The sequence below is a fragment of the Manacus vitellinus genome, unplaced genomic scaffold (genome assembly GCF_001715985.3).
Source record: "Manacus vitellinus isolate BGI_N305 unplaced genomic scaffold, ASM171598v3 scaffold_16_pilon, whole genome shotgun sequence".
Taxonomy (NCBI): Eukaryota; Metazoa; Chordata; class Aves; order Passeriformes; family Pipridae; genus Manacus; species Manacus vitellinus.
In genome coordinates, this window is record NW_021939189.1 from 7,635,716 (window position 1) to 7,662,475 (window position 26,760).

The following is a 26,760-nucleotide window of genomic DNA, read 5'->3' on the forward strand; positions in this document are numbered from 1 at the left end:
CTTCCGCAGAGATGGATATACAGCCGGTTAAATGGTCATTAATCCTTGAACCATTTGACACTTGCCAAGGGCGGTGAGAAATAACCAGCACTGCCACTGGGGCAGTGGCTATGGGCCACTTTCTTAGAGCTGGATGCAGCTGTCTCTGCCTGTCCTGTGGAGGGACACATCCAGAGCCATCTGCAGGAGGGTCGCACCAGAGGCACGTGTGTACCCAAGGGGAACAGGCCCCTGTGCTGTCTGTGCAAGCAGGATAGGGCCAGAGGTTCCGAGCAGCTCTTCCATGACTGGGATGAGCTGTCTGGAGCACTTCCTTACTCTCACTGCAAGGGACGTGCGTGGGAGCAGCACCAATGAACGTTTTCCTCTGAAACCATCCCAACCAGCCAGGCACAGCCCCAGGCATTCACCCTGCAAAACTCCAGGAAAATCAGCCAAGAGATCCATTTTCTCCCTCCCCACTATGAGATGCATTTCATTCCCTCCCACACTAACAGCCTGTTGCCCTAGGGCTGGGGGCTGCCTGTCTGACCCCTGGTACCTTTGTGGCAATGGAATATATTTGCATACATTTTAGACACACTGACATCATTCCCTCTGAAGACCTTCAGTTTTTTATAGTAAGCACAGTAATGATTTTCAGATTATAGGCTAATAAAATATTTTAATTTGTTAGGCACATTAAGGTGGGCACTGTATCATTCTCATGACATTTAAATAGTGCTTTAAAACAAAAAAAAAAAAAAGGAGAGGGGGGGGGGTTTGCATGCGTTTCTTTCCTAAACAGGAGCACTGAAATAGAAAGTCAAAATCCCACAAGCGGGTACCAAGATCAGCTCTGACACCTCCCCTCTGTGCCTGTTTCACTTGAACACCTGCCAAGTTAAATAAGCAAACATGAGATTGCAGCGTCCTAGTTCCAAACCTGGGTTTGGCAAATGAGGCCTCCTCCTTAGCCACTCTGGCCATGCTGTGCAGCAGTAGCCCCGACTCCATGTGCCATTGGGTCACAACTAGGCTGGGTCACATCTAATGGGTAACACTGAGGTTTTGTGCCTCAGCCTACACTCACCAGTTTCTCCCCTCTGCCCATTTACTGTGCACTCTGATTAACAAACTGGACAAGTCATGGCTCTAGAGCATCCCATCATTTCCATGACATGCATTGTACACTGCGTGCCACAGGGCAGACTGCTGCACCAGCAATTGCATGGTTTGGAGTGAATCAGACTGCACTGGATAAAGCCAGGGGCATTTTGGAGGGGGGAAGTTGCCCTTGCAGCTCCATGGGTTTGTATGGCTGATAGCACTGGAATTTCTTTCCTAATCCGTAAAATGGGGCAGTGCAACTCTACCCTTGGAAGTCTTCAAGACCAGGCTGGATGAGGCTTTGAGCAGCCTGGTCTAGTGGAAGGTGTCCCTGCCCACAGTAGGAGGGTTGGACTGGACAGTCTTTAATGTCCCTTACAAGCCAAACCATTCTATGGTCCTATGAACTCACTGACTTCTCAAGAATGTTGTGCAGGTAATGGCTTGTACAGTGAAAATATAAATGGCATGGAAAAGCCTGCCAGCAAAAGAAGAAATAGTCAAATGTTTAGCTTAGTTATAAACATTTAGTTAGTTATACCTGGTAAAAAAAAATAGAGGGTTACACAATTATTTTGATGGCGAAGAACAGCAAAGATGTTCCCTTGTTCTGTGAGTACTTTTGCCTTGTACCTCACCTGGATCAGACAAGTTTAACAGCAGGCTATTATGTGAAGTCTGTACTACAAGGCTGAGGCAAGTGTGAGCTCAGGCCTCCTCATTATCATTACCTGACCTTGCACGTTCTCTTTTGCAACCTCAGCATTTTTTTTTGTGGATAGAATTTCTGGGTGGTTATTTTAAGAAAACTGTGTTAAATTTCTTCCTTCTGTGCCAGGTACCTGCTGTTTAACAAACGGGCCATGACTAAGCACAGACTGAAAATCAGAAGCATCTCCAATTTAAAGCAATGAGATTCTGGGACTGTCTTCCCTTAGGAGCACATTTAATAGTGATGCTTGATTATGAAAAGGATAAATCTGATGTGATTGATGCAACAGGGGATTAGATTTGATGATCCAGGGAATCCCTTCCAGATCTCTTTAGTCCTAATGAAATTATTTTTAAGGGATTTTTTAAGGTTGTGGGGAGGATGCAGTGCTCTACTGATGGAAAACAGTGTTGAGGTGTGTAGATACCTACTGATGGTTAGTGGGTCTCCATCCCCAGATTTAACCACTTCCCATCAACAAGAAGGTGGAGCAGCTCTCCTTCCTGGTTCTACCCATCTTGAACATATCAAGAAGAGGTGGGTGCATGGATCCTGCCTGCTTCACTCTTTGAATTTTGCAGCTACAAAGTGCTTCCAAAATTCACTCTGTGCAACTTCACCACAAATGTCTCAGCTCTCAGATTCCCTACATATTCCTAAGGTACTTACCTGTTTCCCAACACCATAATGACTGCATCCCTTGCAATCTTTTTTTATGTGAAAAAAAGATCCTCTCCTTGGTGAGGATGAGCAGGGATCACCTTTTAACAACGGGAAACTGAGGCACAGGAGAACTAACTGAATTTCCCATGGCAGCAGAGGACATCAGTAGCATGGAAGGGACCTGCAGCCCAGTCCAAGGCTGGGATTTCACTACTTGACTCTTCTTCATGCACCTAACTGGGCTCTCCCTTTCACAGCAGGAATAACAGAACACAAAGTGGTTTTCAGATCAGGCACTCAATGATTTGGGATTTCCATCCTCTGCCAAGCCATAGGGGCTGAGCTTGGGGTTTCTGAGGGCACAACGCAAGGTTGTTTCAGAAGGGATGACCAGGCAAAGTGATTATGTTCTTTTTTCCCCCCTGAGTAGTTTTAATTCTTTAATTCCTACTTACTAATAAGATAAAATGCTGTGATTTCTGCAGGATCAAACGGTGCAGGATAAGCTAAGGGATTTTATTAATTAACATGCTTTTAGAGCTGGGAAAAAAATAATAATAAAAAGGCAACAGGGTGGTAGATAATAGCTATCAACACGGCCCCAGCATTACCTGCCATGATACTGTAGCCAAGAGGAGGTTGTCATATAAGTGCTGGGCACGGCACTTTGATAGCAAATAAAAGTAATAAATCAGAAAGTAAGGCTTTCTCTCTCCAAAATATGGCTATTCACAAACATGTGCTACATTTCTCTAAGGCCTGATCCAGTAACACCATGTATAGCACTTCTATGCTCCTCTGGCTTCCCCAGGGATTGCTTGGAGCAGTGAGTGCTAAGCCCAGTGGCAAGTGGTTGCAAGATCAGATTCATAGTGTGCCAAGAATTTTGGATGAAAAGAGCTATAAAGAAGTCACATATTATTATGTCACATTGCAAAGGTCAACCCTAGTATTTGTTCTGTCATAAGGACATGATTCAAAGGCAAAAAAATAGTGTCAGGGCACAGGGGAAAATAATTTTTTAAAAACTGCCTTCAGGGCCAAGGATACAAAATTACATCAGTGCTTAGAACTAAATTCCCATCCACACCCCACAATTCAATTTTGGCTCAGAAAGGCATAAACGTAACAAAATCACCTTTCAGTGGCAAATCTCATCCCCTGACATATCCCCTGCAAAATCAGCAATATCTAAACTCACACTCCCACGTGATTCTGGCAACAGTCAAGGAAGTGCCAGAGACCTGCTCTTTCGATTTGCAAGATCCACTCAGCTGCTTAAAACTATGCAGGCATTTGCTGGAGCAGGAGGAGTGACCACGACACCAGGTGGTGGGGCAGCCAGTCCTGCATCAGTGGGCCAGGAGTATATATCTCCCCTTGCAATGCCACAGCGAGGTTTGGGTGACTGGACCCAGGTAATTTATCCCTGCCATGGCTACTTTGTAAATATTTATGCCCATCTCTGTGGGCTTGCTGGCACAGGGAAGCTATTGAGAAAGAAAGTCTTAACTTATAAGGAGTCATAACTGCTCTGCAGCTTGGGTGGATTAGTTCGTTCCATTTCCAGAACGGGCTCAAGCAAAGGCACCCTAACTGTCTGGATCAACAGAGCACTGTGTTGTGTGCCAGCAGCAAAATCCCACAGGACAACCAAGTTTTATGTTTCCACCTCTCACAGGCTCCTGCAGCTCACCCTCCAGCTGGCTGGAGGAGGGTGCTGTGATGCTGTGACAGGCGGGGACATACCAGGCTGAGGATCCTACACAGAGGCTGCAGCACCACGGAATGCTGGTTTGGCTCTGTGGGAGGGAGGGCAGGACAGACAGAGGTGTTACCAGCCCTCAGTGGGCTCACACAGTTCACATGGCTCACATCAGCCACAGCCTTGGCAAAACCAAACTCTGCTGCTCTGTCAGAGCTTCAAACTTGCACCAGTCCCTCACTGTCTCCCCTCTGGGCAAGGGGTGGGAGCAGCAGAGGGCAGTGATAGTTGACATCCACTCAATTGGCACTGCAGGCATCCAACTGGTCAGATACAGAGAAAGTGTCCACACTACCAGACAAAAGTGTCAGGCTGACAGTCCAGCTGCTCAAATGGTCTGGTTTTAGTCCATCCAAACAGCTGCTGAGGGGACAGTCCCAGTGAACAGTGCAAATGCCACGCTGCTTGGAGTCATGGGTTGGTTTAGCTGCACAGAGACAAAACATGCTGCACTTGCTGCCAGCGGAGCCCAAGGACAGCCTGCACTGTCCACTAGTGCAGGTACAGCCTGGACACTCACAGAGGAAGGTTGCACTGAGGACTTCTCCATTCATCCCATACTATCTCACCATATAAAGAAGCCCCAAGAGCCGTTAGAGTAGAAACGTGTGCAGTTCCCGCCACAGACAAGAGCCCCTTCGCTGCCAAAACGCACTAGACCCGTCCTAGTCCCAAAGCCACTCAACCCCACGTGTCATTTCATGCTCAAGCAGCACCAGTCCCCCGCTTCCAGCTGCCCCAGGGTTCAAGATGCACTCACTGTTGCAGCTGCCGGCGGTGCCAGTCTCTGTCGCTGCCACGCTGCGCTGAACTGGCCCTTCGGACGCGGCCCTTCCTGACAGTGAATGGGTGAAAACAAGGGAAGGAGACAAACAAAAGAGAAGGGAAGGGTGAGAGAGGGAGGGAGGGATGGGGGGGATGAAGCAAGGGGACAAGAAGGGAAAGGGTATGTCTTTAACTGAACCATAGGTCTTTCACTGGCTGCAACATCCCAACACTATGCAGCCCTTGCTGTGAGGGCAAGGGGCAGGTGAGACCCTCTGGCCCCAGTCACCACCACCTTGCACCCCACACGATCACCTGCACCAGTGCAGAGGGAGGGCGAGCTGGGCAACAGACAAGGGAGACTCAGCCTCCTGAAACTTCTCCTTGGTCTGAGAAGCCACGTAGAATGCTCATATAGAATGTCATCCCTTGGGGGACCCAGAATTCCTCTCCAGACAAGAGAAGTTTTAGGATGCTTGAGCAGTTCCTTCATATCTGGTACTTAAGCATCCTGCTCCTTGCCCATTGCCAGCCCTCCTGGGCACAGTGCAGGGACTCATCTGCCTCTGCCAGCAGAACAAGACCCAGCCCTGATATCTTTACTCAAGCAAGTTCAGGCTAGCCAGAGTTAACGGTACTGTTGGCCAAATGCACCTCACACACCACCCTACACTTGCCCAAAGTCTTTGTCCCATCAGCACTGTCACAGGCTGGGGAAGGAAATACCTAAACCCACAGCTTCAAATCACCCACAAACCTGCCAGCACTCACAAAACTGGAGCTTAGAAGGGGACAAGGGAAGCAAAATGCTGGAGCATGAAATACAGGACTATATTTTCCTCTGCATCAAAGTAGGAGAGATTTGGAGAATGGGAGAAAGGAAAAGGGACAGAGAGCAAATTGAGAGTGAAGGACTGGCATAAGCTCTGCTGACTTTCTAGTGAGCTTGTTTGTGTTCCCACTGGGGCAAAGACAAAATCCCAAGATGGGAGTTGGTGAGCATGGTGATTTGGTGGTACACTTCTCACTGTATTACTGAGGAGCTCAGGCTGAGAGCTGCCTGGGGAATTCCTGAAATACGGCCTCAGAGTGTGTCCAGCTGGTCATTGCCCTGGGCACCTTCCCACTCTGCACTAGCAGTGGAAACCAAGCTGCTAAATGTATCTGACAGCTCATTCTGCTTGGGGAATTGCCCCAAGAACGACAGACTCACCTCCCTTCCCAAAAAGCTGAGGTAGGAAATGGGTGGGGAAAAGGCTTAGAAAATTGGTTCATGCTGGTTGTTTAAATTGCTTTTGCATTACAGTGTTACAATTAGGGGAAGAGTAAAGAGAAATCTATGCATAAAGCTGTATCCTAAAGCCAGCTGGGGCAGAGGTATGGAAGTTGGAAAGAAGCAGAGCAAATGAAGTCATCCAGCAGTGGGAAAAAAACATCAATATAATATAGTGCAGAACAAAGCAAATTCTACCTCAAACACAGAGCTGAAAGGGAAACATCTTCCTCTGTCAGATCTATTACCATGCATTTATTCCAATAACAAATAACTAACCCGAAGAGTAACCCAAACCTGATTTATTCCTCCATCTAAGTAAATATGGAAAGGCAGCCGAATTTGACTGTAAAAACCACTGATCTCATATGTTTTCTTTGTATATGTTTGAAAAAATAGGAATGAAGTTTCTGCCTTGCTGCCAGGGGATGCTGGCAAAGCATTTGAGCTATAGATATTGTATCTTGTCACTAATGACTGCAGGGAACTAAAAGGGATTTGAATTTTTTAATGCTTCACATTAATTGATAATTTGGTCTCAGAATCCACAGTGGAACACAGGATTTGCTATATTGGATCAGTCTAGTGGCCCATAAAACCTGGCATCTTGCCTCAGTGATGCTCAGAAAAATTATCATCCCCTGTCTTTGCCTATAAGGTTGCTGACCATCCCTGTAAGGCCATACAGCGGAAAGGGATGGAAGGTCTCTCTGGCCTACACAGCAAACCTCTTTAAAAACCTGAAACATGGGTTTGGCAGGGCTCTACTACATTTTAATTTTTTTTAGGTTTGTTTTTTTTTTTTAAGGAAAGGAAGAAACTCTGAAACTACAATCATTTCCAACAGACACACTGCTGTTGTTCCACTTGGCCACCACAAATAGAGAGAAGGTGGACTTGTGTTTCAGACGGCAAATGAGAACATGGCTGAGGCCAGAGGGGGGAGATGCCTTCTGCTGAGAAGAACAGTATTGATTGGGCAGCATAAAGATTTTCCTCACTAATTCCTTTAGCAATCTTATCATGTGTTGCCCACATAATTGGATGGGGAAGAGAGAGGTGGAATCACTTAAGCGTTCAAAGCTCAACACACACTGAGAAAAGATTCCCATTTCGTGTGTGTGTGCAATTTTGTGCATCGTTGCCCCTTGATTGTACATTGAACATGCTCTCTTTGACAGCTGAGCCCTAAACAGCCTATATATTAAGGACAGCTGCTTGCAAATAGGGGCTTTCTCCATCCAGCTGGCAGGGAGAAGGAGCTTGCTGGGGTTGTGAGAGAGGTAAGACTATGAAATGGGGGGCGGGGGGATTGGGAGAGGAAAGTACACAGAAACTCTGACCATGCAGGAATGAGGAGGAAAAAAGAAAAGCAGTGGTTTCTTTCCATGCAAGCATCTTAATTAAGGAGGTTGATTAAGATACTTGCATCTTAATTTTTCTAGGGAGGTCTTCTCTTGAATCAAAGCATAATTTATCCTTGCTCTCGCTAAATTGGCTTATAACTGCTCTGCCTCCAGTTCTTTTGCTGATGATACTGAGGTTTGGGGATGCTTCCCACCTTTGCTGACCAATATGTGATCCCTTGGCTGTACCCATGGTAAAGAAGAGCTGAGATCATGGTCCTGCAGGTGGGAAGGCAGGAGGAGGCCAGGGGCCTGATGGGATGAAGTGAGGAAATGGGTTCAACAACCTAGACAAAATGAGAGGGGAGGATTTTACATTTACACATCCCAGTCACCCTCAATTGCAAGTGGCAGTGCTCCTCCCAAAGCATGAACTGTTCATTTCTGTATGCTCAGAAGGACCTATACTCTTTCTGGTCCACCTATGCTGGAATAATGAAGCTTCCTGGCATATGGTTCTCTACCTTCTTCTGCTGTGGCTGTAGTTTTAATCAGGCCACCTTGGTAAAACCCAGGAACCATGAGCTTCTCTGATCTGACCTTACAAAATCCTTTTCTTTCTGGTGACACTTTTGGATGGATCTCCACCATGAGAGAGTCTTTCATGGCTCAAAATGAGGCATTGTGTTCTTTTCCCTGTATGTCACAGCTTTCAGGCTAATGGGATGTTCCAAGTGGGGACAGCAGGAGGAAGCAAGCACACTGCATGCAGGCAGCCTCTAGCAAGTGTTGGGAATCATACCTGGATAAAAAAATTAGAACAGGGGGAAAAAACAGTCTTACAGTCAGGGGGAGGAAAAAGTTACTCAGGGATGGATGGGGATCACAAGTAGCTTCTCTTGCCTCCCTGGATCTGTTGGCTGCACCCAGGGAACACTGAAAATGGAAAAGAGTTCTGCCCTCCCTAGTTAAGTTTTATGGGAAGGAAATTGATTTGAAGGAAAGGGCTCCTGAACTCCCTGCAGGAAATTTGCTGTCTCAAGTTTTTACAGCACAGGTGACAGGGTTCGGTAGTTTGGCTGCACTGAGAAACAACCCCAGCTTTCTGAACTGAACTGAATCTCTGACTTCTGGGGATGGTGTTACTAGCCCTCACGTGGCTCCAGCATCTGACTGGTTACTCCCAGCAGTCTTTCCAGCTCTCAGGAAAGCAGACATCAGCCTGGACAGCTTTTAAGAGCAGCCAAAGTCCAGTCAGCATGGGGAAGACTGGAAGAGTCATCTCCATCGAATCCAAACCTGCCACGTACATCACCAGGTGTTTTAGGAAATACTGAACAACAAAAAATTCTTCCCTGTTTGTCTACATCTACAATCTCTGCAAATGGAAGGTTAAAAAACCATCAGGAAGCTAAACTGAAAGGCTCTGAGCTCCCAGACCTCTGGATCTCAGCCCAGTGGTTGGGAAAAATCAAAAGCCTCAATTCAAATGCCTGGGAGTGGGGCTGAAATTTGATTGAAAGATCCTGAGTTTGATTAGCTTTCAGTAAGTGTGTGAGGGTTTGGGTGGTCCGGGAGGAACACAGAGGGGTTAAGCATGGAGGTCAGTGTTTAGGTGAATATTGAGACTATATTAAACAAAAATCCTGAGCCAAATGACTTGCAATGACAGCAGTAACATACCCCGAGCAGGAGAAGAGGTGAGCGTGGAGGTCAAGTACTAGAGCAGGGAGTTTTTATTTCCCAAAAACAAACTGCTCTTTTGTGCCTGTGCTTCAAAGATGTCACCAGATTGTGAGAGCTCTTCACCTGCCACATCCCTCTCATTACTGGAATGAAATAAATGGCAACAGCATGAAAACAGCAACTCAAGCAGGAGAACAACAGGTAGACAGTGAGGAAAAGGGGAGGAGGAAAACAGGGTGCGGATGCAGGTCTTGACAGGGTGGAGAATTAGGGCAATTACCGTTTCTGAGAAAATGCCAGGAATACAGCACACCCTAATTTCCCCAATTAATTCTTCTGCACTTGAGCTGCTTTGTGTGAAGGGCTCTTAATGTTTCAAACAGGAGGGGAAAAAAAAAAAAAGACTCAACATTTGTTTTTCCCTTAGTGTAGAAATAGGGAGGTGTTGAGGGAAAACGTCTGGCTAAAACACAAGATGATGCTGTTACATCTTCCTTTCAGGAGATAAGAAGCTGTGCTGCAAATCCAATTTGCAGGGGTTTTTATGGGAGCCACAGAAATATCAAAGACCGGCACGTTCAATATCACACTGACTTTTCCTGCAAGCAGAACACACCAGGACAGGCACAGAGACACTTAACCCACGCACCCACATTGAGCGGTTCCCTCCCCTCCCCTCTTTTCAACCCTACTGCAAGTTGGGGGGAATTTGGTTCCTCTGCCCCCAGACCCACAGTCAGGGCAGTTTTGAGGCACCATGGCACGAGCCATCCACACCTCATGGTGCATACAGGTGTCATCTAGGGGGAATGAGAACAGTGGGGCAGTGAAAACAAGGAAAGAAATAACAAATCAGGGATGATGGGATACATGGGATAAACAGATGCCAAGAGGGGGATATAATACTTTCAGACATGGGCTCTTGCACCCAGAAGACTATGGCTCTGCCTGGCTGGCACAGCTGCATCAGTACTAGAGGTCACATCTTCAGGTCACTATCAGACTTTTTGCCCTTATTCATGTAGGTATGACAAAGCAAGACATGTTTTCAGACTCCATCTTAAGACAGGAGAAAATTAAAGCACTTTTCACTTCTAAAACCTTTCCTTAATGACATACATATTTACAGATACGAACCCTTCCCGAAACCCAACTAGAAAAGATGGAGACAGAGCAGCACATCACATTTTTCACCTCAGAGAAGGGGTAGGAGGAGACAAAAGGCAATGCACATATGCTTAGCACCTGCACAGCACTGAGGTGCTGGAAATGGTGCTGCTGTTGGAAGCTCAACATGACACAAAACATTGTACCTTCTACACAAGATCCCACTCAACAGCCAGCATGGCCAGGGACTAAGCTTGCTCTCCCTCACCCATCAGCACTAAATCTGAGCCTGAGGACACTGTCTGGATGCAGGGAGCTTGGACAGCTCTCTGTCCAGAGCTGACTTACTGCCGGCAGACGTCGGGTCTGCCATAAAACTCGAGAGTGGCAGCTTTTTTTCCTCCCAGAGTGAGGCAGTACCATATCCCAGACAGAAATTTAGAGGGAGTTTTGCTCCTCTCTGCCTGTTGGCATTCCTCTTAGCAGGTGATGGTACACTCATCACAGGGCTCCATTCTGATGCTAACAGCTTCCCTCCATTCTGGGCAGCAGTTTCCCTCTGCTAGGATCCACCTCCCATGCTGTAAACACTCTGCATGAGACGGACAGCAAAACAACAAAGAAAGCATCAGAGACACAAAAGTGGGTGTTGTACAGCTGATGGATCCACATGGGCACTAATGGGCTCCAAAGGAGCATGACCCAGGTAGCTGCTAAACATCAGTGATCTACTGCTCACATGCAAACTTCACTGGAAAAATAACTAGCTGTACCCACGAGAAAGAAAGCAATCTTGAACTCCAGTGGAAAACAACTGGAGAGATGGTCTAGATGGGAGATGGTCATCAGAAAGCAACCTTACAATGGGTACTGAAAATTATCAAGAATATGGGGTTTTTACTGGCCTTTTTAAAGAAAGATAAGAAAGAAAATGTTTACACAGTAAACCTTCATGCTTCAGAGGAGGAGGGATCCCAGACTGTTTAAAGAACACTGACCTAAGGCCAAAGTCATAGCAAAAATGTTTTGGTTCTGATGGTCTAAGGGTGTGAGCACCAAGGTTCATAGGGAGAGATATTAATCTTTTATTAAACCAACCAACACAACTGAAAATAATAATAAAAAAAAAGAACTCAGAGAGGCTTTGTGTACCTAAAATTCATTCTTTTTCCCCCTTCCAACAATATCATGTGTTCTATTAAAAGATATTACTTCTTCCTGAAAACCTTGTCTGTCCCAAATCCAAACAATGTTCCAGAGTAGTGAAGACAGAGAAACAGGGAGCATTTTTGTTATTATGTTTATCTATCTCTGTGTTGGTAGAAATACAAAAACACTTTCAGAGCCCTTTGCAAGTCCTTCATGTGTCTTTTTTTGACAAGCAGGTGTCCTCTGTGTGATGAACTGTGACCACAAGAACACTCAGCACAAACGTCTGGGAAAGGAGGGAACTAAATCCCCAAGAGGTTTCCAGCCCACCCCAGGATTTGGGGCAGGATGCCAGAAGGGCAGAATAGAGGAAATATGGACAGAGGAATGTCTTAATGATGTTTAATGCCTACATAGATCCCTCCTCTATCTGACATGCATCTTCACTGATGATGTCCTACCCATGATAGGACATTACCTTGGGAGTTCTTAAGGAGTCTTGATTACAATTTAAGACTGTGTTCTCTTCTAAAGATGAAAAAATGCTGCCCCTTTCCTGGACAGTGACCATGATTTTGTTTTGGAATTGAATTATGCATTTTGGGGGACAAATGAAAATTATTTGTATTTTACTGGAGTTTGGGTGGGTTCAGACCCACAGAAGGGCTCTTGGAGCAACCAAACCCCTATCTGCAGGGTGAAAGAGAAGCTGGGAATTCTAATCTCAGCCCTGAAGATGCCTCCAGCTCTGACACTCCTCCCCCAGACACAACAAAAGCCCCCAGCTCCCTGGACAGCACCGGACAGGCACAGTGTGCCTGACTTGCTGCAGTCTCCATGCCACACTCAGCTTGGGTGAGGCACAGTGTCCCTGACCTGCAGCGTCCCACCACCTGCTGTCACAGTCCTGAGTCATACCTAAAAAAAGTCGCCTACTCACACAGTTTTTTAAAGAAAACAACAAGGAAAACGAAATCCGCCCAAATCTTTTCTCTGCAGTATGGATATTTTCCATCCTGCCTTCCCACAGAGACCCACACCAAAGATTGCACAGCACATTACACAACACAGCACAGAAACGCTTCTTCAGCATCCCCGCCTTTTCTCTTCACACAGAAGCTGGGCTACTTCTCTCTGTCTCCCCAGTTCCTCCACTTTTCTCCGCTTTCTAATCAGATGCTGATCCACCTCTCCCCACCACTTCCACCTCCACAACCATCTTCTCTCCATCCTGTCTTGTTGAAAGGAGGTTTAAAGGAAACAGCTGACGGGATCCCTCTGTGATGCAGGAGGAAAAGGACGCATCTGTCTTCAGGCAGAACATGGAGAGCCTTGCAGAGAGGGGAAACGAGCCTCTCTGCTGCTTTTGTTACTCAAATATTTGTTTTCTGTATCCAAATGTGCAACAGAAAATTAAGCGGCTCACCTTTGTTAAAGCACTTTTGCATCCCACAAATGCTGGAGCCAGACGGTGTTCTTTCTTTGTCTTAAAAGATTAAAACATGGGAAAGAAAGAAAATGCCTAGGAACAAATTCTCAGCCTGGAACATGCTCATATATCCCACTTAAGATATCATATATCCACATGCCCAATTATCCAGGCATGTGGGGCCTGGGCAGGAGCAAACACAGGGACAGGGTAGACTGAAGTGAGTCTGCTTGCAGAGAGCTCCAGACCTGTCACTTTGTGTCAGCCTGGAGGTGGAATCTTTCCCTGTGTTTCCAGAAAATGACAAACTACAGTTTCTCCCCGGGCTGCATCTCGGACACACCAAGCAATATTTTCTAGAAACCATATGAAGCAGAACTTTACTCCAGGTCCTACTGGTGGCAATGGCAGGCTGGGCACAAGGAGAGAGATGCCATACACAAACACCAGGAAACAGACTTGGGAACTTCACCAGGAAGGTTGTAGATGTGACCAGGGGCAGCATCAAAGTCTTTAAAAGTTCAGATCTTCAGCCACATCTCCACCTTTCGTAGGTGAGACCCAGGAGCAGGTCAGTTCTCCAACTTGAGCTTCTTCGCTCATTTGCTGGGAGGAGTGTGGTTGGACTGTGGTTGGAGGAGGGATGAAGGACACTTGGCCTCTGCACTTCTGCTCTTTTCTGGCCTGGGTAGGCTTCCCAGCTCTGCCACTGACTCCTGCTTTGGCCTTCGGCCAGTCACATAAACCCTCTGCCCCTCATGCCACCAGTGTAACTGTGGGCAATCAGAACCTCGTTTTGCTAGGACCCTTCTTTGGACTTTAGGAGAGAAAAGGCCTCCATGAATGAACATAGTGAGCAAGAGTTTTAAAAATACTAAAAATAAGTGAAAACAAAGAAAGGAAAATCAGTTAAGAACAAAAGACTGGGCTGCGCTGAAACTCAGCTCTTGTTCTGGTAAACAGGTGATAACTAGTTACTACTTTAGTCATACGTGGCAATTTGTCTATATAGAGAAAAGTCCACTAAAAAGACTTACAACACTGCATGAGATATCACGGAGCAGTCCTCAGCAAAGCACTTTGCACAGACAGGATGAGGTCTACAAGACACCACCATAGAGAAGACGAAAAATCCAACAATGACGAACTGTGGAAATCATCTCAGTTCTCACTTTTTGGGGGCCCTCCCAGCCTTCACATGTCAATAACAGCAAATTCTCCCACGGCACAGAGAGCTCTCGGTGCTGCAGGAACACCAGCTCAGCTGGGATTGTCCCCAGAAGTGTGACACTGGCTGTGGTTTGGGGCAGGACTAACAGGGCTGAAGGGAAGAAGGCAGGCAAGAACATGGGCAATCACATGTGCTGCTCCTCATCTTCCCCTGGGCTCTTCTCTTTCCTACTCGCTCCTTCCTGAAGTTTCAGCTGTGGTGGGACCACAGCACCTCTCTTTCCTCATCACTGCCCAGTAACTGCACTGACACCTTTTCCCAGCGCAGGCTTTTCTGCTGCACAGTGAAGATTGTTTCCCTCACTGGTAATTAAACTTAGTGGTAAGCCGATGTTCTGGCCTGGGAGAGGTGATATGTCTCAGCACAAATCTGATCACGTTTCTCCTCCTCCCAAACACAGTAACTCCACTTGGCAGCTGTCTATCACATAATGAAAACTTTCTGAATCAGATCAAGACCATAGGTCAACCCTTTCACGGGTAGCTGATAGAAATCATCCTCAAAGCCAAAGATCCATGTTGTAAGCAGAAATAAACCAGCCTTAGTCCAAGCATCAGGCTGGAAACCACGGTTCCATAGCCTGAAAAGCCCTTCCCCGTTGGTGGATGGTCCAGAGACAAATACCTACTCCAGTGTGTTTCAAACATTTCACACATCACATCATCACCTGTAGCTGGGGAAGGGTAAGAAACACTCTGTTCCCTCAGGAAGGCTGCCATCCTGGGCAGGCAGGACAGTACAGACAGGTACAAAGGGAGTGTGCAAGACAAGGGGACAGTGCGAGCACAGATCACACAAGAAGAGGCTGGAAAGGCATTCCTGGCTCATTGAGTCTGTCCCCAGAGACAAGTGCAGGATTAGCCTCTCCACTAAACCCAGGCATTTTTATCTAGTTGCTTCCTGAATTTCTTTAATGACAGGCTTTCAGCAACCTACCCTTGGCAAATTATTCCATTGTCTAAATGATGACCCTGCTGGGAAAAAAAGTGTTCTGAGGTTGAACCTAAATTGACTATTATTTCCTCTTCCATATTTTATGCACTTATCAGTCAGTCTTTCAGTTGCTTTTCCTCTATGTCCCTGTATTAAGTTTCTTTAATCTAACACCAGAGGTCACAGCCTGTAGTCTTTATCATCTCTTTGGATTACCTTTAATTTATCAATGTCTTCAAAAAAAAGGGAATAAAAATAGGCAGTAAGTATGGGATGACTTCAGAGCCATCCCAAAGCATGTGACTGTGTGCTGGGGTATCACAAAGAGTCTATGTGTAGGCATCTGCGTGGATGTCTGAACTACAAGCATGGCCAGGACTGAACAGGAGTAAGGACAGTGCTTAGGGATGCCTGATCAACATCTGTGCACATATTTCAATGAGGAAATAATGAAGCAAGTGAGCCCTAGGGCTCCAAAAACTGATTTACTGTAACATTTCCTAGTCTCCCTTTGCTCTGAGCATCAGACTGCTGCTGGAGCTGCCTTACCCTGTAGTAATCAGTGCTGTAGACATCTCTTGACATCCCAAAGTCTCCAATCTTCACCAGCAGGTTGGCTCCGACCAAGCAGTTCCTGGTGGCCAGGTCTCTATGGACAAAGTGCTGGGAGGCAAGGTACACCATTCCAGAGGCGATCTGGCTAGCGATGTGGAGCATCTGGGATAGCCCTAGCTCCCCTTTGGCTTGTCGAGGCTGCCCATCCACGAGGATCATAGCATCTGGGCCATGTGCCCTAAAGGGAGGAAGAAGCAAAAAGCATAGAGTTGCGTCTCAGAAGTGACCAGGAGATGGGAATCCCACACGGTCGCTGTTCCTGCTGGAGTGGGGACTAGATCCCAGCTCTGCACTGTGAGGATGTACACACAGCTCCAGTGGAAAGGAAGAATGAAAGTTTAAGAGAACAGGAACTTGTGGGAACATTTGGTGGGTGAGTGGGTGCCCTACATCCTTGTCCTATCCTTAGTCTACTGCACACAACCTCTTGTGGCCACAGATGGAGACAGAATGCCAAAACAGTGGGACCACTGGCTTGATGCAACGTGGACACTCTTCTCTGGTAAGACCTGTGCAGAACTAATGAGCCTCAGGATATTTACATGTTAATTCTTACACCTTTGATAAGTTCCCAGAGGCAGAGATATCACCCACTTTTCTTGCACATCTGTCATATTCTTGCTACCTAATATCTTAAACAATCCCAAACAGCCTCCTTTTCTTTCCTTCATATCACCAACCAACCACCCCCTGATTGATATTCATACATCCAGAGATCACACAAAATGTTTCAAAGGAACACCAGCAGCTTCATCCCTGGAAAATCCCTTTTATACCCTAAACTATCCCAAAGGTAACACAGGTACTGTGAACTGTGACAGCATGAGCACAGGTGCAAAGTTTAGCCCTGGCTGTCAGCAGATGCAGAGAACATCCTGTGCAACAAAAGGAAATATTTTGCTGAACCAGGTGCATTGTAAATGCAGGACTTTAGGTCAGTCTAATTCCTGTTCTGTCCTTTTTTTGTCTCCTTCCTCACTATGTACCCAGCCTTTCTGTGCCATACTCCCTCTGTGATGTCTCTTCCCCGATAGAGCTCACCCTATGGTAACTTGTGTGAGGGTAGAATAACAAAAGCCCTTGTATTTAGGGAAATGCAAGAAATGTTGCTGTGACCTTCCTTCTTGTGACTAAAACACAGTACAGCATTTCCTCTGAGGCTTTCATACTGTTCTCTTTGAAATTATTCTTGGCATTTTAGCCCTGTCATCAGCAGTAACCCCACAGAGAGACAGCAAATTGAAACTGCACATTCAGAGCTTTTCCTCCTCCTTGACATGGGACTGAACAACACACCACAAGATCCAAACTGTTTCCCACCTTTATCTCTGTTCCTGAATTGTGTTGGGCTTGAGAGTGCACCAAAGAAATGAGCATCCAGATGTTTGGGGTTCAAGCATCAGTTTTTCAAATGCCCCCCTCTTCAGCTACCTCCCCTACCACTGGGAATATGGCTCTAAAGGTCCTCTCCTGGTAGAAAGGACAGCTGGAAGAGGAGAGAAACTGCAGAAACAACTGATGAGAAGCCAGGAGTGTTTTTTGGGAGCCACGAGTGGGTGGTGCTGCTGAATGTGGGGTGAGTTGTCTGGGAGCAGCAGTGTGAGCAGCAGAGCAGGGACTGCCAGAGGCATCTCAGAGTCCTGTGGGTATGGTGGGAGCAGCAGCACACAGGAAGACTTGCTGAAGGAGCTGCAGAAGAGTGCATGCAGAAATGACTGTTTGATGTCTTATTTAAATAGCCCACAGACGTGTTTACCCCAGGAAACTACTTGGTGGTGACAACAAATGGTGACAGCAGGTGAAGCTGAGCAGGACTGAGCAGGTTAGCTAAAAACAGCAAAGCAGAACAAACAATAGCTTCTAAAACTGTTCTGGACAGTTTGTGCCAGTCATGCCTTGCAGTTACATCATATTTAGCTACAGCTGATACCTGTTGTCATCAAAGGTAAACACTCCTAGGTGAGAAGTGAAGGATGTATTACTATCTCATTACTACCACTTTTTTAAAATACAATAACGGTCCCCAAAGAAGTGTCTGTGTCTGAGGGGGACATGTGGTGGTTAAAAAATGGTCAGCGAACACCATTAATTCACTGGCTCTTTGTATAACCTACTATACAGGACACATCTCAGTATGTCCTCTCTACTACGTACATGTCCCTCCCTCCCTTTCTCTATCCCATATGGTTATAATCCAAAGGAAAGAAGAATCAACACATTTATGATATAAACAGGAAGGATATTAGTACATTTAGATGTGTCAAGAAGCCTACAGGGAATATGAGGAGGGTATGTCCATCTTTTCCTGGGGAAAGGAGTTTAATTCAGCTTTAGAGAGAGGCCATAAAATTGGGTGGATTTCCTGTTAAAGAACTACTGGAGGTTTTTTCCATTATGGAGTGGTGGAGGCTTTGGGGAAAAAAAATCACCCTTCTAACTTCCTCTTCTGAAATTCCTCTTCTGTCCCAAGACAGTCTGACTGTGGGGCTGCTTCACCAGAAGGGCTGACACAAAAACACCAGAACTTTGCAACTTTTCTAACAAAACCTATTGCCCGTACGAGTGGCAATGACTTACTACAGACTGCAGAGAGGGTCTGTAATGGCAATGTGCAATTATCCCTAGTTCAAAATTCCTTCTGTCCCAGACAGAAAACAAAAGCTAGAAAACCAGTGACAAAGGTGAAGGGGGAAAGTGATGGACACCCCTGGTGAGCAGAGAGGGATGTGGTCACTGCAGACCCCTGAGCAGTGGGTGTGTGTGCTGGGAACACCCAGCCTTGCCACCCACCCACCCTGGCAGACTCCAGCCCCTGTGCACACCATCCCTAGGGATGTGGTGCTCCCTGGAGAGGAATGCCTGTATTTCTCCATGTCAAGATCATGTCTATTGATATTTTCTATGAGGTAGGACACCACAATTGCAGTCTCCCCTGGTGCAGACAGCAGGGTTTGTTTTTGCACCCCCAGTAATAGTCTTACACACAGGGGCCCTGGGAGGTGTGCAGAACCATCCCAGTGCATGCCACCACTAACTCAGCAGGTAGGTGTTGATCATAGTGCCTTCCTTTTCCACACCAGTCAATATTACAGACCAGTAAAACTCTCTGTTCTCTAGGAAGCACACAAAGCTCTAAAAACACTTAGGGGAATTTATTTATTGTGCTTTTCTCTAGGAAACTGAGTCTAAAGTGAGCCTCTTCCATTTTACTGCTTTTTCGATTTCTGCAGTTAAACTGGGAAAAGTCCATCTGAGTGCCTGTTACAGACTCCCAGCATCCCCAGCCTCTAGTGTCTGGGAGTCACTGTCTCCTGCTGCGGGCTGGGTGAATCATCACACTATAAAAACTGCTGCTTGCTGAGGGATGCTAGGCAGCTCTGCATCATCAACCCTTTCTTACCCCCTTGCAGTCCCCATTCCACGGTCTCCCACCAGCAGATACCTGACCTGACAAACAAACCCACAACTCTCTTTCCATATGTCTCCTTAGGCATTTTGAGTTTCTGTTTGCTGGGTATAAGCTCCCTTGCTCCCAAAGCCAGCTTCCTTTGGGACGCAGAGGGGTTTCACTGCCCACCACACACCAACATGCAGAGAAGAGAGCATGGAACTGTTTTCTCCAAGGCTGCACAGGAAGGAGAATCTGGCAGCTAAATGCAGCTGGAAGATGAGGAGCTGCAATCCCAGGGACCACACATCTGGAAAGTTTCTTTTCCTTCATAAAGGCCAAAGATAATACAACAAGCTTTCTTCTCCAGTGAAACTGGAGATGAATTTCATCAGGCATGAGTGTCTCTCAGACACATCCCAAGGAAGGGTTGGGACAGGGATGAGGATGTCCATGGTTCCAGCATGATATCAGCCTTAGGGACACACTATTGTGTGAAGCAATTCCATGAGGCTTTGGCAGTGGGCACAAGACATCTTTCTGAGACAGTGGGAGAGCCTGTTTTGGACTACACTGTTCGGAAGGTCAGCTAGAGCAGCGAGAGGTTGTGCCTCAGCTGTAGCATCTCCCTCCTCTAAGTGAATTAAGGCTGTTGGTTCTGCCAGGAAAAATGATGGGTCAATTTTCCACTCTTCTTTGTGAGGCACTTTAAGAACACCATGTCTCATGCTCTTTTTCAGACTGCCTTCCTCCAGTCACAAGGCTGAGGCACTGTCCTTAACACTGCATCACCAATCTGTGCTAAAATAACCTTTCAGTTCAAGTCATGGTTTCATGCCAGTAGGTAGGCTTCAATCTGCTGCTGCTGGAAGGTTGTTGAGCCCTTGCAGGTACCACAAGAGAGGGTCCCAGGGTAATCAAGGCTGCTCCCCCTTGAACATGGGTCTGAGGAGCTCTGTAAAGCCAATATAGCAGCAGCCTTCACTTGTCCTACCTTGCCAAGGATGTCATCTATCTATCCAGAGCCTGAGACAGGGACTGAGCTATAAAATCATATTTGTTCTACCCACAGATGAGGAAAATGAGGAGGAAAACCAATGCAGGAATGTTCTCAGCTCATCCACTGCCAAGCGAATGCCCCAGTGGAGCTGCAGATAGGTTATCACTACCTGACAAACAAAAGAAGAAACCTCTAGGATCCTTCTTCATATCTCTTCTGGTGTAGGTGATTGCTTGGAAGTGAAAACCTCAGGGGAAAACCTGTGTCTCCTGGTCAGAAACTGACTGTAATGGCAGAAAAATACTCAGTGAGTGTATCCCAACCCCAGACCTAGACCTGCAGCGCACAAGCTTCTTGTTCCTCCTGCAATCATATTCACACTTTGCAGTCAAAACAGGAAAATATCAAGGGTCCAATTTTCTAAATATTGGAAATAAAACTCCTAATTATTTCAAGAGGTAAGTACCACTCCACTTGCATGCAGGTTTCAGAGCGGAATTTCTGTTTCGTGGGAGAAGAGCACCATAAACATCCTCCCACAGCTGCTCCCTGCCCCTTGCTGCTGGTGGATGCAGGGCACACAAATGATCTGCCTCAGGTTGATAAAATGGTTGAATGATGGGGGGGCAGGGAAGGCTCCAGCAAGTTACATCTCTCTAGAGACAGGGAAGGAAATTACGGCACTTTTTCAGGCCTTGCCAGGCTTCTTGAGTAGTGTGGTGCTACGGGTTAAGGAATCTCTGTCTGATGAGGCATGGGGACCAGGGATCAGGGATGGACTCCACAGTCACTGCCTGAGGCTCCTCCAACATTTCTCAGGTCTTTTAGGAATACAGGAATGAGAACTAGAGATATGTAAATGCCCAGGATACCAATCAGATCAAGGACTCCAGCAAGTTTCTGAAAGGAATATTTTGGTTCTTGTGTTGTTGAAGCAGGAACTGGGTGACTGAGGGAGTGATGGCAAGTGGCCTTCGTGCTTCAGCAAGACATGGTTTTGCTGGGTGTAAAGGACTTGGAGCTGCTGACAGTTGTGGTATCATGTCCTTCTACCCCCAAAGGGCAGAGGATTGCAGACACACCTCCTGCAGCTTCAAACTTGCTGAGGTGGGAGAAGACACCCCTGGTTTCCACAGCTCACAGAGACCACTATTGAGAATACCCAAGAGGAAATGTTGGGACAGGGCTAATAAAGCACCAGATCTGGTGAGGACTATCATCTCCTACAAGCTGTCCTTGGAACAACCATCTCTTCTTCCTCAGCTCACTGAATTACATCACTGGTGCAGCACTGAGCCAGAACTCCCCCTGGGTGGCTGTGCAGCAGTTCCCATGCCCTCCTTCACACTTACCTCAGGAACTTGTTCAGGTCGCCGTGCTTCATGTACTCAAAGACCATGATGAGCGGGTCTCCATCCCCACACACGCCGTAGAACTTGACGATGTGCTCATGCTGCAGGTTGGTGAGCAGCTCTGCCTCCCGCTGGAAATCCTTGCGGGCTGCCAACGTGGGGTCTTTCAGTGCCTGAAACGAGGGACACAGACACGCACAGGGTGGGCTCGGGCGAGGGAAAAGCAGAACAAATGGGTCACAGCATCACAGAGGAGCTGGTGAGGAAGGGAGGGGAGCAGAACCACTGCCACCGGCCCCATTGCTCTGGGAGGCCTGGTGGCACCACCTAAATGTTTTGTTCATGTAGTTACTGGCCCAGTGGGTTCCCCAGCTCATTTCTTAGGCAGCAGCAAACATGCCTCAGAGGGTAATAGCTTCCAATTATTCCCAGCTTGGGCAGAATTTGTACTGGTGACCTAGGGGTGAATGGCTTCATATCTCATTATTATTAAATTTCTGAGCCAGCCAGTCCTTGCTATCTGTCTTTTATTTTGAAATAGCTGACTACACTGCCTTTATTCAGAAGATGGATTTGCCTGGCCGCGCAGTTATTGTGTGGATTTTTCAAACTGCCTCTGAAGAAGGACATTGTCAAGTTTTTTCTCATAATTTTTAAAATCATGTTTTTATTCTCTGCTGTTTATAGAAGCTCCCCAGAAGACTGATGCTGAAATTGGTATCCTTATTGAGAATATCTCATCTTCCACAATTTGAGCATGCCACTTTGCCATTGCAGGGCAGCTTGCAGGCTCCAGGTGGTGAGGACGAGCCTGACATTGCAGAGTTGCCATGAAGATGTTGCTGCGGGCGCAGCCGGTAATCAGGGAGGAATTCCCAGGGTTGGAGTCTGGTTTGTCCATGCATTATTGTGCAGCTGCATTGGTGAGTTAGCTTGAAAGCAGCTTGTTGTTATGTCAGGGTACCAAGGGAGGGAACTTGATAAAAAAGTTGAAGTCCAGACCATTTGACAAGATGGAATGGCCATGAGAATCAGCACGGTCTTTGCAAACATTTAAGGAAATGAAGAGGCAAATCTGGTTTTGAGTTGCTGTGTCTCAGTTACATCCTCCCATCCTCCACATGCCAGGACTGTTTAAAACCAATTCTGGCTTTAAGTGTGCAGCCTAACAGGAGCTGTAAAAGACTCAAGGAAACTTGTTCTAGTTGTCCTGAGTCACTCTGATGTGCACCAGTTCCCTCTCAGCGGTGAGGGACATGAGGTAGCTCTCCCCTTGCCTACGCACAAATATACCTTCTCCCTTTTCCCCATGCCTTCAATCTCCCCATACAGATGGGAGAAGTGGCATGAGCAGGTGCAGGCTGCAATTTATGCTTAAAAAGAGATGTTAAGCATCAGAAAACTGTGCTTGGAGGACAGGACCCAGCACACTGTTACTGCACCTTGGCTGGCCCATGGTACTACTGGATATAATGAGTCCTTCAGAGCAGGTGCTTTTCCCCTTGGAGCAGATCTGCTGGAAGGTTTTTCCCCAAACCTTAGAACACTACCTCATCTTCTTCTTCTGCCCCCAAACTACTAGACACATGGCGTAAATATATTTTAATTCTTTGTCCTTTGGGATAGCTTGACTAGAGATATTTAGATGAATGTTAGTTACACGGTGCAGATGGCAAAGCATCCATCCTTATCTCAGGCACCCAATTACTTTTAGTCATTTAATATCTTCATAATGTTGATGCTACCCTATTCTTCTGCAGGGAAATAGTCCCTTCCCCCATCACTCTTTTCTACCCCTTTTTCCTGTGGTTGCACATAGTATTTCAAGCTGCAGTGAGCTTAAGTTTCCTCCCCTTCACACACAATCATTTCTAGAAGGTGTTAGGACTGTAAGTTTGTAAATATGACACATCAAAAAAAAGTTATTAACCCCCACACACATTACTGAAGTTACACAGTCGAACATTTAGAAATGAGGAAAACAGGGATAGAACAGGGAAAGAAGACCAGAACCAGAGAAAGTGAAGGGATGTCTCAGTAAAATCACTGGAATGACTCTCTCGGGAAGATTTGGGGTGGATTTTTTTGTGCCTCCATCACACGATTCTTCCATAATTTCTGGCAAGTCCCTGAGCATCTGCAAGGTTGCATCTGTTGTCACGAAGCGACAGTTGTTTCAATATTACCTGGAAAATCCCCTCTTATGTGGCATCATGGCCAGGTCTCCACAAGCACTGTATGTTTATTGCTGTAGCAGGGCTCACTCTGAGTCTGGTACCTGCTGTCCAGGGGCTGGAAAGGGAGGTCAGTAACTCCATTTTCCACCTAAGTGGATCCCTTCAGCTCGGTTTTCCTGCTTCTCCATCCGCCCTTCATCCCTTGCAAAACAGTGATGATACAACCCCAGCAACTTGCTGGGAAGCTGTGAAAACAGGCACACTCACATCTAGGGAGTTCTCTGCACAGGAGTGATCACCACAACGGAGCAGCTCACAGAGAAATGAAAAATACATGTTTGAAGGACATGCCCTGAATACAGCCCCTCCAGCATTTCTAGTACTTGACTTTGTCACCTCAACACTCTTTGCTGGATATAGTTTTTGTGCATTTCTTAGCATGCTTTTAGACGCAAGCTGAATAAAACAGGGAGCTTGTCCATGTCATCACATCAAAACTCAGCTTATCTGTAGGGCTGCGACCTCTAGATTTGCTGAAAATCTGAGTCCATTTAACTGAGTGAGTAACACAGTCACTTTATTTGGCCCTGGGAGAGAGTCCCTGAGAGCAGGGCAGAGGTAAGCTCTGGGTTGTGGACTCAGCTGCCCTTAACCAGCATATCCTGCTGCTGCCCTGAGCTGCAGTGACTGGGGAGGTAGTTCTCAGCCTCTATCAGGAGCATGGGATCTTCAGGAAATGCAGTCAAATCTCAACTTAATATGTAAAACCTTTCTTTTTTTTTTTTTTTTTTTTATTTTACCTCAGACTTATAATGTGACCCAAATTAGAGGGATTTTTTTTTCCCTGCCACTCCCAGAGCTGGCAAGAAGCCAGATTCCAAGGCCCTGCTCCATACAGCTGGAACTGTATGATCTTGCAGGATGAAAGGCATTTTGGAGATGTAAGCTCATAGTAGCAATTAACAGAAACAAGTTCAGATGCTGTTTCTGCCTACATGCAAATGAAACTCAGAAGAGACTCAAGAGCCAGGCTTGCTAAGGGATGGCTGACACTGATAGGCAGGTACCAGCCCTGTAATCAAGCAATTAATCATATGGGTGTCTTCGCTGCCTCAGCTTTAACCAGTCCCAGAGGTGAAAGGTTCAGACTTGCACTTCACTGCTGGAGCAAAAGGGGACACACGAGCTTACAAATAAAAAAAGGCTTGAGCTGCCAATGATTAGTTACTCTCAAGTAACTGGTTGCCTCCAGCATGCTGGAGAGAGTGCTGGAACCTTCCCCCCTGTAGAGCATCGGTTCTAATGCAGAACTTGTTCCAAGGAGTTAGGAGGCATTGGTTAAATCCAAGGGATTAGACTGTATGTGTCTGCCAACTGGTGCCACTTGAGAGGAGAGCGCAGTTCTGCACTGAGTAGTCTCCCCTGCCCAGAGCCACACTGATGGGACACAGCTCACACAGGGACTATCACAAGGATGCAAGCACCACAGCACAAGCCAGGCTGAACCTGTGTTGGCTCAAAATAAGAAAAACAGGAGCGACCTGTGGCTAGGCAAGCAGGAGCTGAGTGGAGCTGAGCCGAGCTGCTTCGCCCATCTTGCGGCAAATTGATCCCAGAAAATTGGTTCATCGTGCTTAGCTTTTAAGTACTTATTTTTGCTGAGTCCTTTTTTTGTTTCAGCTTCTGCATGTTACACAAAAATATAAAATCCAGAAGGAGCAGGGCCCCAGCGTCTCACAGAGGGAGGTGGATCCACACTGGGCTGCTTCAGCTGCACGGGAGCTCACGGCTTCCAGACCAGCTTCTCCTCCCTGTCTGTCTCCTGGCTGCGCCAGCAGGAAGGGAGGTTTTGGCATTCGTGAGGACAGACAACCTTGAAGCGAAACACTGAAACTTTGTGTGACTAAGTGGATTTACCACAATCTCCAGCATCAAATAAATCTCCACCCATGGCCCCCAGCCCTCCCCTGCTTCCCTTTCCCATGCAGGCTCATCCAGTCTCGCTTTGCCAGCCAGCCCCTGCCATTCACCCTTGGGATTTACCTTCACTGCCACCAGCATTTTGTCGTTGGTGGGGCTGAGGTTGTAACACTCGGCCAAAAACACCTTCCCAAAGGCACCTTCTCCCAGCTCCCTCTTCAAAACGATGTCTCTCCTCTTAATATGCTGGACATCTGTTGGAGGGAGGGGAGGAAGAGGGAGAGGGTTGAGGGAAGAATGAATCAGGGTTAATTCAGGGAATGGAAAACAACTAATTCAATTTTCTTGCAAGCTGCAAGGGATCTGAAATTGCTTTGCAAAAACATCTACAGGGATCTTTTTACCCACCCACAGAACGCAGCCATCTCTGGGATGGAGCTAGTCTCACGAAAAACATCTGTGAGGAAAGTACTTGAAGTTTATCATGTTCTCATGACAAGCTCGTGGCAAGCTTCTCCACAGGGAGAGGAACCTTTGGGGCAAGTTGTGCTATAAAGACCTGAATCTCTTTGGAATGATCCTGGAAATAATCCTTCTCCTGTGAGGCGTAGCAAAGGTCACATACTTCTGATGCCAGGCCAGGCAAGATTAGAAGATCCTGTTGAGTTTTGCATTTCAAATGGGATTAGTTTAAATTCAAACGCAGCAGATTTTTGGGGTTCAACCTTGGCAAGTCAAATCATTCCCATGAGGAGGAGGACCACTGACCCCTATGCACGTTAGGGCATGAGCAGGAGCCGGCTGAAAGCTCCGAGTACTGTCCTGCAGCAGGACCCTGACCCTGCAGCCTTCTACTCGACTGTTACCTCAGAAAGGTCATCCCAGGATACAGTCACTGGCACAACAGACAAACCGAATCCATTAGTTTCAATGATCCTTTCCACTGACATTTAGGATGGCAAGGACTGACAGAGAATAGCAACCCAGGTTTCAGGAAGAATCAGAAGAGCAGTAGCTATTAATTTACCAAAGGTACAGAGGCCAAAGAAAATTGGTCTGCTCGGCTAACAGGTCATTCCTAAGGGCTGGGTCTACCCAGGGATCAGGCACCTACAAGGGTGGGTAAGTGACTGTGGGATATCCACTAATGCTTTGGCATG

The 26,760-nt window shown here is 46.7% G+C and overlaps 1 protein-coding gene across 1 annotated transcript in view; it reads right to left on the minus strand.

Moving 5' to 3' along the window:
* The window catches only part of LOC108639071 (NT-3 growth factor receptor), a 41,615-nt gene extending 15,558 nt beyond the window's left edge, over nucleotides 1-26,057 (minus strand). Inside the window, exons 1-4 of the mRNA XM_018069478.1 lie at nucleotides 26,009-26,057; nucleotides 25,724-25,854; nucleotides 21,504-21,676; nucleotides 15,698-15,941 (exon numbers count right to left, since the gene is read on the minus strand). Of these exons, the coding sequence (XP_017924967.1) occupies nucleotides 15,698-15,941; nucleotides 21,504-21,676; nucleotides 25,724-25,854; nucleotides 26,009-26,057 (597 nt within the window). The remainder of the gene's footprint in view (nucleotides 1-15,697; nucleotides 15,942-21,503; nucleotides 21,677-25,723; nucleotides 25,855-26,008) is intronic.
* Between the last annotated feature and the right edge of the window lie 703 nt (nucleotides 26,058-26,760).